We start from the raw sequence: 13,743 nt of genomic DNA on the forward strand, positions 1-13,743 counted from the left end.
AGACTCGCGGTCGTCATCATAGTAGGGAGTGGAAGGAGTGGAGTCGGTATCGGATACATGCCCTGCGCGTCGATGCGGACCCTGCCACCTCTGTGGGCGGCTCGTCGATGAGGCTGTCATGGCTGGGAGTGGCCGCCGTGGCTTGCGTGCGTGTGTGGCGAAGAAGGTAGAGAGGTGTGTGGCACTACCTCCCAACCAATCAGAGGCAAGCACACACATCACATATTTTCTATCAGCTAATCAGAAAAAAGAATGACTTTACTGAGTGTTACACTCAGCAAGCTCCTTCTACATGTTTTTGTCTTCTTCATTTTCCTCTTTTTTCTTTCATTCTATATTTGATTTCTTTACTATTACTTTTCTTGTATAAGGTTTAAACATGTACTCATTGACACAAACATGGACTCACCAGTCACTCTGGAACAATGCATCCAGGAACTCCCATATATATGTTGTTCTTCATAAAAAAGAAGAGAGGTCTCAAAGAAACCTAAAACAGAGTTCCTCCCCCTAAGGCCAAATCCTGGTTCCGCCCCTTATAAAACAGAGTCGCAGACACACTGATGGACGCACAATCATATTATCAGCACATGGATTCATTCTTGAAGTCACACAGAAAGAATATAGCGCCAGTTAACATTACTCAATAAATCTCAAATCAATCAGCTACTACAAACAGAAGACGAATCATCGTGGCAGGAAGCAGAGGTTCTCTCCTGCTCTCAATGCCACACAGCGCATGCTCTGCCACTCTCCCTACTGACTGTACATGTTGCTAATACCAGAGGCCAGCCACGCCGCGTCGCTAGCACGCTCGTGGCCAAGTCGGCCCACAGAGCTGCTAGCTTAGCTCGTTATGTAGGCAGTATCATCAGGTCACGATGGCCGTTGACAGGCAGGACATAGTTCACCCGTAACTCAACCTGTTACTGTTATCTGAGGAGGACTTGGACTGTGTCTGCCGTCTCGCCACCCCAATCTCGCACGCATTCACCCTCGACGCGAACCGCAGGGAACAGAGAGTCTCCCCGGCCGAGGACGCCTCGGGCGAGACGTTGACGAACATGAGCGTCTTCGAGTCCCCGCCAAGGCAAGGCTGCAACGCCAAGTCAATGTAAGAAGTTTTTTGGAGTGTGCAGGTCGTTTATACATATGCTGGCTACTTATGCAGCAGAGTGCCCTCACCTGCAAGAGGTATGTAAGCTTCGAGTTCCTGAAGGGTACATGGTCATCATTTTTGGCAATCGCAAAGATAACATCGCTGAGAGCTGACAGGCTCTTGTTGATGGCCTGAAACATCAACAAACACGACAGTTAAATCCGTGGCATCATTATTACCAAATCCCAACCACATAGTCAAGGTTTCATGTTGAGCGGCTCACCTGAGTTTCCTTCAAGCGATCGCCTGTTGCGCCACTTTTAGTAAGCCGCTCACTCCCGGCCAAATCAATCAAGTTCAGCACACCTTGTACTTGTTGGCCTGTGCTCTGCAACCAGATCAAAAGCACCATATTACTCTCAGTTTTCAATATCTGTGTTCACTTGGTACGCAAAGCCTTTAAAAAAAATAGCAATTCTTGATAAATTAGGCGCGCGCTCAATTTTGTGATGTAAAACTGTCGGTAGCTAACGATTTTGTGAAGTTTCAGACAGTGTTTCTTACAATCAAAGCTGAGAGAAGTGACCTACCTCATTTGATCCAAATATCTTCAGTGTGAAGACAAAATGGCTGCGGGAAGATTGCTCATTCATTTGGGTCTTACCTACAGACCTGTTTAAATGTGGTACATCACATCAGATTCAGAAGATAATTATTCAGCACAAGTTTTTTGTTCGGCAACCAATGCATACCTGCTATGGGATGCTTTCTCTAGAAGAGATGTCACATCAGCAGTGCTGAACACATTAGTAGTTGTAAGATCGGAGACTGTTGTGTTTCCCTGGGAATCATGCTTTATTGTGTATTGTTTACCGCCAGCCATCTCACTACTGGAGCGGCCAGGTGCTAACAAGTCACGAATTGTCTCATTGTATATTTCCAACATTGATGCCTGCGTGTAAATGTCTTAGTAGCAACATGGATAATATATCATTGCAGTAGCTAGATTGCAATGTAATGCACAGACTAACCTGCATACAATACTTCCATCCTTGAGATTCTAGCGACTGACTGGTCTTGAAAATTTGCTCCAAAGATCGAGGTATGATACCTTTCTGATCACGGCCTGGCTTACCCATCATTGTATAAGTTTTACCTGAGCCTGTTTGACCATATGCAAATATGCATACCTGTACCATGCAAAGGTAAATTAAGCATAATAGCTATCATATTAACTGAAATGAAATAAATATTGGAGAGGCATGCAAATAAAATAGGCCTTGAACTCTATAAATAAGCCTAAGCCTCCAGGATGACAGTGACACAGAAGTTAGCTAGTTTTTCACATACCACAAAAGCACAAGAATAAACATTTGTAAAAGAATGGGCACATCAAATTGCAGTTTCTATGTGTGGCGGTGGTGGAAAAAACACAGATACAATTGGAATATGGCAGATACTAAAATAAAAACTGTTCTAACAGACGCTGCTATGGCCTAGTTACTACAAGAAAATGAATGACACTTCCAAGGTGCAACCAGGCAATGGCGGCAGCGCTTAATTTTGTATTGAAAGATTATTACCTTGTATCCATCAAGCGCACTTTGAACTAGCTGTGACATTTCCACAAACACATCATCTTGCGAAGCGCTGTGATCGAAAACCTTGTCATATGAAAAAGAACATTTCTGACCTACAAATTGCAAAACCAAAGGCATAATGTCTTTAGATTTGATGCAAGAAACCAAAGGCATAACCAGCAAAAAAGTGTGAAGTGGCATAATTCACCTTGATTCAACAAATCAATACCACGCCCAGCATTTTCCACGGATGATGGATAAGAAATAATGGCTTCTTCCTGACCATTAGAATCAGAGTCCGACAGAAAGGGCCGAACCCTACAAAATACTCTGATATTGCCTTTTAGTTCCTGCAAAAAAGGAACATAATCAATACCAAGAGAGAAATCTGCATAATATTGCAATGTGTAGTTTATAATTTGTTGCCACTGTTTTGCAAGTATTACCAAGATGGTGTTATGCAGCTTCTTTCGTAGCTTATCAGCTTCAATGATTTGAAACTCTGCATATGCCAAGCGCTCTTCCAGATCTTTAATTGTCTCTTTCTGTGTTTCATATCCTGTCATCGCCTCAATTGCAGTCACATCAGCATGCTGCATAAAGCAAATAATTACATTAATCTTCAAAGGATGTTATAATATATTGTGAAAACTGGGAGCTACAATTATGCTTTTCTAACCTTCAGCTTCTCTGTTGCAACTGCAAGCTGCTTCTGCAATGTTTCAATTTGTTCTTGCTGTGAACTGCACGTTTCCTGATGACAAGCATAATGATAAGCCTTTCGCATAAAAAAGAAGCATAATGACTAGCCAACTAGTCACATGAAAATTAACCAAATGAACTGAAAGCACAAACCTCAAAGGCTGCCGCTTTTATTCTCAAAAGTTCAGAGTCTTTCGAAGACTTTCTAGCCTGTTCGCTGTAAGTGGCCAGTTCAGCGGTCAAGGTATTCAGTTGAGCAACAGACTGATCACGGTCTTCTCTAACTTGCTGTAAATCAGCTCTGAGGCACTCTACTTCTTTTCTAAGTTCTTCTTTCACTCTAATTGCTTCTTTCTGGGAGGACTGAAAGAGTATAAAATAGATTATGCAAACTATAAGGGAAAGAAAGAGTTGACTCAAACTACTAAGCCTGAAAACTGAAAAGTACAGTTTTACATGTCACAAACAAAACTCACCATGGAAGAATCCAACTGGTTCTTCATTGAGTTGTTAAGGTCTTTCAGATTAGTCATGGCTTCCATCATTGCACTCTTCTCCCTTTGCAGCTTCGAGATGATTTCTCCATTCTTTGATGTATCAGCTTGAAGATTACTGTTGTATTGCTGCAAGCTGGAGTTGTATTCCTGAAGTCTTTTGTTGGTGTCTTGGACCATTTTTAGCTAGTTCACAAATTTTGCAGTCAGCAAAAGGATTTACGATACAAACTCATGTAAAGACATCATGATTTGAACCTCTACCTGCTCACTAAACCGTTTAGCCTCATGAGTGACCCTTTCAAGATCGACCGTCAGTACATCCCGTGAAGCCTCGGCTGATTCCCTTTCTTCTCTTTCCTTCTCATAGGACTCCACAGCAAGCTGCCAGTTGGGAAATTGAGACTTAAGGTTGTGCTTCAAGTCTGTATCACATCAGATACATAATAGTGTTGTGGGAGTTCTCACCAGCCTGGCGGCCTTCTCCTTGTTCAAGCTCTCCTCCAGTGAGTCACACCGTGTTGTCATTTCCAAGTTTGCCGCTTTCAACTCTTCAAGCGCACCACTGAGCTGAGCCTCTGCAGAGACAATCCAACAAAATTCAGATTCTGAGAATATGGCAATATCTATATTTTTTTGCATTTTTACGAACTACTCCCTCCGTCCGGAAATACTTGTCACATAAATGGATAAAAATGGATGTATTTAAGAACTAAAATAAGTCTAGATACATTCATTTCGCTGACAAGTATTTCCGGACGGAGGGAGTACATTATTGATGGTTGAACACCAGCAAATTATAAACTGGTGATCAGAACAGTAAGAACTCCCTAAAAATAGCTCAGTCTGAAAGACCAAACAGACAGACACAAAAGATGAAGCAGCAGCATTATAATGCAGTACTGAACGCGGTCACGGGTTCGACACCACCAGAGGATGATAAATTGATGAGAGAAGGGTATGCAAGTGGCATAATAAATGAGTCACTTGTACCCTCGACAGGATCAAACAGTCACGGAAGGAGTTATGAGCATGAGAGATTAGAATTCCTCACCAAACTCTGCGTGACGAGCATTGTCTGAATCTATCTGCCCCCGAAGCTTCTCCTGCTCGGCCAAGTAGCCGTCTTCCAGCTCCACCAGCCACCGGATGCAGGCCCTCAGCCGCTTGATGTACTCGCTCATCTGCTCCGTCCGCCCCTGCACAAATCCAACCGGTTCAGGAACCCCCGCTCGAACGAATCTGCAACGAAATCGACCCGGGACCAAGAAACCCGGAAAGAAGGAAGACCTTGTAGTCGTTCTTGGATTTGCCCTTCATCTTCTCGTTGAGCAGGCGGTCGACATCCTCCCTCCCGCTGAACTCGAAGGCGGGCGCCTCGGACCCGGCCTCCGACGGCGCCGGCTCGCTGTTCGCCCCGCCGCCGTTGTTGATTGCCGAGAGGACGTTGCGGCGCGGCGGCGCGTTGTACCCCATCCCGCGCCGCAGGCTCCCCAGGTTCTCCTTCTTCTGCGAGGCCACCATTAGCACCAAGAAATCAGGAACAAATCGAAGAAAAAATTCATTCACGGGAGAAAGAAAAGGGGGGAGAAAGAAGAGAAGGAGGGGTCACCTGGTGTGGGCTGCGCGGCGTGAGGGAGGACGCCATGGGATTATTACTAGCCGGATTAGGGGTTAATACTGCTACTAGCGGAGAGTGAGCGGTCTCTCCTCTCCTCTCCTCGCCAGTGATGGAGTGGTGGAGGTGGGTGGGGGAAAGGGAGCTTTCTCGGGACGGAGGGAGGGGGGGCAGGGTGGAGTGGGCTCGAAGGCAGCGGAATCCCTTTCCCTCCCGACCTCCCGTGGCTTAGAAGCGCCGACCGACCGACAGGCCACGCCGCGCCGCCGGATCGGGGAAGAGATCGCCTGCCGAGCGAGCGAGCTCCCCGGAGGTATTCCGGATCTGAGCGAGAAGCCCTAGAAGGCCGGAGGGGGAGGGGGAGGAGGAGGGGGGCGGCGGCGGAGGAGGAGCGGAGCTATTTCAAAATGTTTCGAACGTTTTGGATGGGCACGGGGCACGCGGGGGCCTCGGGGGTGCCGTTGCAGGCCCGCCGGGCCCACGTTATTTACGGGCCTGCCACTGCCTGGCCGGTGCGGGTGCTGCGCCGGCGCGCGGCGGCCTCGCGTCAGCGCGCGTGGGGCTCGGGCAAGTGGCGCCGCGCGGTTCGCTTGGCCTGGGTTTTTTTTTAGGGGCAGTTTGGGGATGGGGTGGCTGCGGGTGAACGGTCAGCCTCCGTGTCGTGGGCTTCGGGATGGGCCTACTGCCGCCTGCCTTTGCGGGTGGGCCGAGACGAACGCGCCGCGCCGCGCGGTGCGACGTTGCTCTCTCTCTCTCTCTCTGTGGCCGGCCTCGGAGTAGGTTGGGTTCCTCCGGGTCGCAAGGGAGAGAAGAGAAGTCAGCAGCACGGAGGTGCGGCGTCGCTGGCTCGCTTCAGTCACTTCACTGCACAACGACCACGACGATGCGACGATTAATTTCTTTTCTCTTTTGATTTGATTTGATGATGATTGACTGAGGGATGCGATGCAATGCTTAATTTGGTTAGCCGTGCCTAATCGGATTCGCTAATTAATCCGCTCACGTCTTGTCGCTTTGCCGGATTAGCTCCCCGTGACTCATTTTCCTGGTCCAGATGTGTTAGGAAAATGGTTTTCGGTATTTGATTCGACGGTCGTATCTTCTTCCGCTTTAGTTGGTGCTTCCTTTCCTTTTCTTTTCTTTTTTTGGGTTCGGTGGTGGTTCTTGTATGTAGTCTACACGAATGATCGCCGCTGCCGACGATAATATTCTTCCGGCTGGTCTCGACCGCTTGCTTCTTTTGGCTGCTCTGGATATCAAGCTTGAAGCTTCTACTACAGTAGTGGAGTATTATCTTTCTTGTACTTTACGTATAGGGGCCCGAGAATAGATAGATATGGTCCATGACGCAATTCCACGATGATTGCCGACTTAGTGCGCTCGACTGTGCAATCATTTGGTTAGGTTAGGGGCCCGTTAATTATCCGGTTTTTTTGTTCGCCACATAGTTTAGCCGGGTTTTTTTTTTCTTTTGGTTGTCTTTGAGCTGTCCCTGCTGGATGCTGCTGCTGCATCACTATGTACGCTGCCTCGTCAATCTGCGCATAATTCAAGCCCCCGAGAACAAGGACGGACGAGCATGCACCACCTCTTCACCAGAAACCACGAAAAAGATATAAAAAAGGGCGAAGAGAGAATACATGGCATGGCTTCGGTTTCAGCCCGGAAAGGGGCGTGGAAACCATCGTCAGGACTCGCACGCTGGGACTGGGGTGCGTGGGAAGGCACCCAGCAAGCCGTCGTCGGTCAGGACTGAGGAGGCGATCAATCAAAGGCGACGCCGACGCGCGCATGTCATGTCCTGGCCGTGGGTCGGTCAGTAGCCGCTCTGCAGGTGAGGATCGGCGGGCCGGGCGCTGTCGCTGCTCCCCCTTGCCGACGGCGACGCGAGCTACTCGTATCAGCGTAGCATCACTTGGCACCGAACCTGTCGCGCCACGCGGGCTATCCAACGACCGCCGGAGTCCGGAGGCATGTGCGGGCGAACACGACCGCGTACCCGCACCCGCTGCCTGCCTGGGCCTGCCGTTTCCACAGTGTGTGCCACAGGGAGGGCGTCATGGCCAAGGGCGATGCACAGTGAGTGTCAACGGCACGACACGGCTCGAGAAACACACACAGTTTCTAGCCGGATTGATTGGGGTTTTCGGACGTGTTCACGCCCGGTTTTCCATTATTTTTTAAAAGAAAATATTTGCTGAAGAGAGGTGATGATTATTGCCGTGTTTAAAGGAAGATGGGCATGGAGGACGTGCCCAATATGTGGTCGTACTCTCTTTCTTGGATCGCATACTCAAGAACTCATGTCCTTGTAAGTTTGGTTGGAAGCGTTGAACCCTTTGTCTCGGGCCGCATGTGTATATATATTGGCAATGCCTTGGAGTACAAGGAGAGATCAAGAGATCGAGATGATCCCAAGTCGGTTCGGTACAGGAGGTAACTTGAGGAGGAAAGAAAGGAGATAGAGATAGATTACAATTTGAATGAAACTACTCTACACATATTCTAACACTCCCCCTCAATCTAAACCTCACGAACTTCGACCAAGGTTGAGATTGTACTTGAACTCGTCTAACCTCCTCATAGTGAGAGGCTTTGTGAATCCATCAGCTAGTTGATCTTCAGTAGGAATGAACTGAATTTCGAGGAGCTTTCTAGCTACTCTTTCTCTGACAAAGTGGAAATCAACTTCAATATGCTTTGTGCGTGCATGAAAAACAGGATTGGCTGATAGATAGGTCGCACCAATATTATCACACCATAATCTAGCTGCTTTTGGAGTCTTAATTCCAAGTTCATAAAGTAGTGTCTGTATCCACATTACTTTAGCTGTGTCATTTGCCAAAGCTTTGTATTCAGCTTCAGTACTTGATCTAGAGACTGTAGCCTGCTTTCTTGCACTCCATGAAACAAGATTGGATCCCAGAAATACAGCAAATCCACCAGTTGACCTTCTATCATCAATACATCCTGCCCAGTCTGCATCAGAGTAGGCAGTAACAAGCATAGAAGAAGACTTGGTAATTTGAAGTCCAAGTCCCTCTGAAAACTTAAGGTACCTCAAAATCCTCTTAACTGCAGTCCAATGAGTAGTGCTAGGAGCATGTAAATACTGACATACCTTGTTGACAGCATAAGAAATGTCAGGGCGTGTAAGTGTCAGATATTGCAATGCACCCACAACACTCCTGTAATTTGTTGCATCCTCTGACCCAAGTGGCTCTCCACTTTCAACAGAAAGTTTTTGAGAAGTTGAGATCGGTGTACTCACAGGTTTACATTTTTCCAAACCTGCTCTCCTGAGTATGTCAGCTGTGTATTTTTTCTGTGTCAGGAGTATACCATCTCTTATCTGTTTGACCTCAATACCAAGAAAATAATGAAGGTCTCCCAAGTCTTTGAGAGCAAATTCCAACTTAAGATCCTTAAGTAAGCAAGTGGTGGCACTTGAACTTGAGCTAGCAACAATAATATCATCAACATAAACTAGCACAAAAATAGTGACATTTCCTTTATTGTAAAAGAACAAGGATGTGTCTGCCTTGGATGGTACAAATCCAAGTTGTTGTAGTTGCATGCTCAATCATGAATACCAAGCTCTTGGCGCCTGTTTTAAACCATATAGAGCTTTATCCAATTTACAAACATGATGTGGTGTACCTTTGTTTTCATAACCTGGTGGCTGCCGCATGAACACCTCTTCCTCAAGAACACCATGAAGAAACGCGTTCTGAACATCTAGCTGTCTTAAGCTCCAACCTCTGGAAACAACAATAGACAGAACAAGTCGAATAGTGGCTGATTTAACAACTGGACTAAAGGTATCCTCATAATCAATGCCAAATCTCTGCTTAAAACCTTTAGCAACTAATCTAGCCTTGTACCTGTCTATACTTCCATCAGATTTTCTTTTTATCTTGTACACCCATTTACAATCAATGATGTTCATTCCACTTTTTGATGGTACTAGGTGCCATGTTTTGTTTTTCATAAGTGCATTATACTCACTATCCATGGCTTCTTTCCAATGTTTGTGAGCAAGAGCATCAACTAGGCTGACTGGTTCACCAGCTGTAGTAAGGAAAGCACGTTTTTTATCATACATGATGGTACCATCTTTGTATTCTTTTTCCTTAGTAATACCTGACTGAGACCTCATGTGACGCCGCAGAATTATTTGTGCCACAGAAGATCCAGCCATCAGATCATGCTCAGACGCCACGGGATCACACGCTGAATCTCCTTCGAGCGAAATCGACCTCGGGATCGCGCCGCCAGCAGAGACGTGCCGCGCGTCGCCCGCTGTGTCGCCCGCTGAGCCCATGCGCGGCGGAGCCTGTGGGCTGGGCCCAGCATTGGTCGGCTGGTCGGCCATGCGCGCAGTCCGCGGACTCGTGGCGAGCGGGGAGTCGCGCCCGGCCCCATTGTCGCTATCGGCCACCGAGCCGCGGGCCGTGTCCACGCGCTGGAGGGGATCCTCCTCGGATCGAGCGATGCCAATGATTGCGCTGGCGCCAGGATCCTCCTGGGATCGCGCGCCAGATCTGCTGGGGCTGGCAGGATCCTCCTCGGGGCTGACGCCAGCTGTGTTGGCTGTTTCTGAGTACATAAAATCATGGGCTGCACCTGTACAAACATCATCAGAAGTGCAATTTTCTGTGGATTTATCCACATGGTCAGCTTCAATTAATTCACCCCCGTGATCAGAAATTGTGTCAAGATCAGAAAGAAGTGCTATTTCAGCACGGAGAAGCGCGCCAGCATTGGGATGAAGTTTGGCAAACGGAAAAAGGGTTTCATCAAAAACTACATCTCGAGAGATATGTATACGTCCAGTTGTAACTTCTAGTCACTTGTATCCCTTGTGAAGATTACTATAGCCTAGAAAGACACATTGAGTAGAACGGAATTCAAGCTTATGATGATTGTATGGACGTAAATTTGGATAGCAAGCGCACCCAAAATTTTTGAGAGAGTTGTAATCTGGTTTTTGATGATAGAGACGTTCCAACGGAGTAGAGTTGCCAACGACCTTACTTGGAAGACGATTAATGAGGTATATTGTTGTAAGAAACGCTTCATCCCAATATTTTAGTGGCATGGATGCATGAGCAAGTAGGGAGAGGCCAACTTCAACAATGTGACGGTGTTTGCGCTCGGCAGAACGTTCTGTTGATGAGCATGTGGGCAGGAAACATGATGTTGAATGCCTATGCTACGGAAAAAGGAGTTGAGTTTTTCGTACTCCCCTCCCCAGTCACTCTGAACTGTAAGGATTTTCCTGTTAAAGTGCCTTTCAACAAGTTTTTGAAATTCTTGGAAGATAGAGAAGACCTCAGATTTATACTTAAGTAAATAAATCCAAGTAAACTTGCTATAGTCGTCAATGAAACTAACATAGTATTTATTTCTTCCAAAAGAATCTCTTGCATGACCCCATACATCACTGAAAATAAGCTCTAAAGGAGCATGAGATATACTGTTTGACTTGGGATAAGGAAGTTGGTGGCTCTTGGCACACTGACAAGCTTCACAAACTGACTCACTATTTTGGCTATGTGACAAAGAAAGTTTGTCTTTATTGACTACTTGCTTAACTATGATCGATGATGGGTGTCCTAATCTTTGATGCCACCTTTCCAAAGAAGGTTTGATAGCAGAATAAACTTGACGACTCTTGCGACTAAGTGCTCCGGATGTGATGGGGTAGAGCCCTCCAATGCATCTACCGTGATGAAGAAGTTCCCTCGTTGCCCGGTCCTTTATAAGAAAGTAACGAGGGTGAGTTTCAAAAAAGACATTATTATCAGTGGCTAAACGAGACATAGAGGCAAGATTTTTGTCAGCTTGTGGAACATGAAGGAGATTCTTAAGGACTAGATCACGTTTGAGATTAGGGGAATTAATGTAGGCTTGTCCAATGTGACAAATATCCATACCTCCACCACTAGCCGCGGTGTGAATCTGGTCTCCGCCGTGGTATCTTTCTCTGAGGGCAAGTTGTTCTAACTCACTGGTGACATGATCTGTTGCACCCGAGTCCACGTACCATACGCCATCTCCTCCTCCTGCTTCTTCACGGATGGCTGCAGCAGCGTGACGAGTGTCGGGGACGAAGTCTTCATCGTATCTATGCCAGCAGTCCAGGACCTCATGGCCCGGCTTCTTGCACAGTTGGCAACGAGGACGGCGATTTGAGGGAGCGCGGCGGCTGTTGTTGTTGTTGAAGCCGCCACCTCCTGAGTTGTTGTTGTAGCCGCCGCTTCCTGAGTTGCTGCCACCGCCAGAACGAGCGCCCTCGCCCTGGTAGTTGCCGCGACCACGGCCGCCGCTGTTGATGTTGCGGCTCTGACCTTGGTGACCGCGTCCACGATCGCGCCCGCGAGCCGCCGAGTTGACAGATGACTGTCTGATGTTGGTGCCGTGAAGGAGCGCGAGACGAGCGTCGAAGCTCAAGAGCTGGCTGTACAGCTCCTGAACCGAGACTGGCTCAACCCTAGCGGACAAGGCAGACACGACTGGGTTGTAGTCCAGGTCGAGGCCAGCCATGATCTTGGAGACGATCTCAGGGTCGGGAAGAGGGACTCCGATGCAGCATGCGATCTCATCTGTAAGAGTTTTGATTTTACCAAGATATTCAGCCATGGACATGTTACCTTTCTTCAGGTTTGTAAGCTCGATGCGGGTGTTGATGGCCTGACTTTGGCTCTGGGCGGCGAACATGGCATTGATGGCGCTCCATACTCCTGCCAGCGTTTGAAGAGTGGCAACTTGGGCAAGGATCTCACGGGACAGAGATCCCATCAGATACCCCTGGAGTTGCTGCTGCTGTGCGTACCAGAAGGTTCGGGCGGGGTTGGCGATCTGTTCGTCTTTGCCATCTTTGGTGATGGTGAGGGTGGCCGGTGGTTCCGGACTCTTCCCGTCAAGGTGGTGTTCCATCTGTGCGCCTCTGATCTGCGGGAGCACGACGGCCTTCCATAGAAGGAAATTTCTCCTTGATAGCTTCTCCTGCGGTGGCGGTCCGAGAGAAACGGAGCTGCTGCTGGATGATGATGCGAAGGTGGAGGATGTGGAGGTGGAAAGCGCGCTCATGGTGGACGATAGGGCTGCGGAGGAAGACATGATCTCGGCCGCGGGGAAGGTAGCTAGATGCGATCTTCGATCTAAGAGGAAGATGCTCTGATTACCATGTAAGTTTGGTTGGAAGCGTTGAACCCTTTGTCTCGGGCCGCATGTGTATATATGTTGGCAATGCCTTGGAGTACAAGGAGAGATCAAGAGAGCGAGATGATCCCAAGTTGGTTCGGTACAGGAGGTAACTTGAGGAGGAAAGAAAGGAGATAGAGATAGATTACAATTTGAATGAAACTACTCTATACATATTCTAACAGTCCTAACTGCGGCATCAATGAGACAACCCACCATGTTCTTCAACACGGCCTCTCATCGTCATCTTTAGGCAAATTCACATTCAAGCCCATCTCATCAATCGCTGTTATGAACACTACGACTTTTGATCCATCGTCCACGATGGACTCATACTTGCACAACTCTAAGCATAGCAAAAGAACGACAAGGATGTAGAACCACATGGTGATATCAAGCAACTCCTAATCATGCTAGGATCATGGTAAGCTTTGTTTGTGTTACAAGGATAAATCATGCAAAGGAATGGGTTCATTCAGCGAAAGCATGTGATAGTTCAATCGTTATCATCCTAATGCATTGAAATGACAGCAAGATCGAGATAGTAGGATGTTCAGATTTTGAAGTATTTTCCGAAATTCATAAATTATTTTACGATTTATCTATAATCCAACAAATATTTATATTACTTAGAGGTTATCTAGCCACAGTCATGGACATGTGGGGTTAGTCAACTACTGACTAGGACAGGTCAAAGGTGACGGTTGGGGCCAACCTGATTAGATTAACCGTAAATCGAATTAATCTAGTATGGTGGCATGACTATGTAGAAGTACTATTGTAGAGGAAGTACTATAGGCAGGACTATGTGAAAATTACTATGTACGGATATGTAGATATGACGATTTTGGGATCAGTTGACTGACCCAAAATTATTTTCCAGTCAACTGGCCTGGCTCCATATTTACTCACCATGCAGTTGTTAAGTGCAGAAAATGTTTCAATCTCTACCAATTCCCGACTCCTCTTCCTCCTATCCCTCCATTGCTCTTTCTTCAGTGCACATCCAAGAGATTTGTTCATTTGCATCTCTTTATTCAA

General features: G+C 47.2%; 2 protein-coding genes across 2 annotated transcripts; both read right to left on the minus strand.

Moving 5' to 3' along the window:
* Positions 1 to 564: 564 nt before the first annotated feature.
* LOC125539825 (kinesin-like protein KIN-14H) lies at positions 565 to 5,879 on the minus strand. Its single transcript, XM_048703342.2, has 17 exons — positions 5,488 to 5,879; positions 5,166 to 5,384; positions 4,930 to 5,074; positions 4,344 to 4,453; positions 4,140 to 4,259; positions 3,858 to 4,061; positions 3,535 to 3,744; positions 3,359 to 3,433; positions 3,126 to 3,272; positions 2,888 to 3,029; positions 2,683 to 2,792; positions 2,131 to 2,289; positions 1,852 to 2,051; positions 1,690 to 1,771; positions 1,383 to 1,487; positions 1,186 to 1,290; positions 565 to 1,096 (listed from the first exon to the last, which is right to left on the minus strand). The coding sequence occupies exons 1-17, from the start codon at positions 5,521 to 5,523 to the stop codon at positions 908 to 910; spliced, it is 2,358 nt and encodes a 785-aa protein (XP_048559299.1). The 5' UTR covers positions 5,524 to 5,879; the 3' UTR covers positions 565 to 907.
* A 2,144-nt stretch (positions 5,880 to 8,023) lies between these two features.
* Positions 8,024 to 12,588, minus strand: LOC147986881 (uncharacterized). Its single transcript, XM_087542186.1, has 3 exons — positions 11,433 to 12,588; positions 9,154 to 10,119; positions 8,024 to 8,568 (listed from the first exon to the last, which is right to left on the minus strand). Exons 1-3 carry the CDS (start codon positions 12,586 to 12,588, stop codon positions 8,024 to 8,026), a joined length of 2,667 nt encoding a protein of 888 aa, XP_087398312.1.
* Positions 12,589 to 13,743: the final 1,155 nt, after the last annotated feature.

Source organism: Triticum urartu, chromosome 2A (assembly GCF_056163025.1).
Source record: "Triticum urartu cultivar PI428250 chromosome 2A, HENAU_Tu73, whole genome shotgun sequence".
Lineage (NCBI taxonomy): Eukaryota > Viridiplantae > Streptophyta > Magnoliopsida > Poales > Poaceae > Triticum > Triticum urartu.

What these genes read in the sequence shown, in the direction of transcription:
- LOC125539825 (XM_048703342.2), bottom strand. Translation starts at nt 5,523, where the DNA reads ATGGCGTCCTCCCTCACGCCGCGCAGCCCACACCAG. An exon ending in CGCCGCGCAGCCCACACCAG is followed by an intron (nt 5,385 to 5,487) that starts GTGACCCCTCCT and finishes GTGGCCTCGCAG; the next exon opens with AAGAAGGAGAACCTGGGGAG. An exon ending in CTAAACGGTTTAGTGAGCAG is followed by an intron (nt 4,062 to 4,139) that starts GTAGAGGTTCAA and finishes TTTGTGAACTAG; the next exon opens with CTAAAAATGGTCCAAGACAC.
- LOC147986881 (XM_087542186.1), bottom strand. Translation starts at nt 12,588, where the DNA reads ATGAGCGCGCTTTCCACCTCCACATCCTCCACCTTCGCATCATCATCC. An exon ending in CACCGCGGCTAGTGGTGGAG is followed by an intron (nt 10,120 to 11,432) that starts GTATGGATATTT and finishes ATGTTTGTACAG; the next exon opens with GTGCAGCCCATGATTTTATG. An exon ending in ACCAGGTTATGAAAACAAAG is followed by an intron (nt 8,569 to 9,153) that starts GTACACCACATC and finishes ATTGGACTGCAG; the next exon opens with TTAAGAGGATTTTGAGGTAC.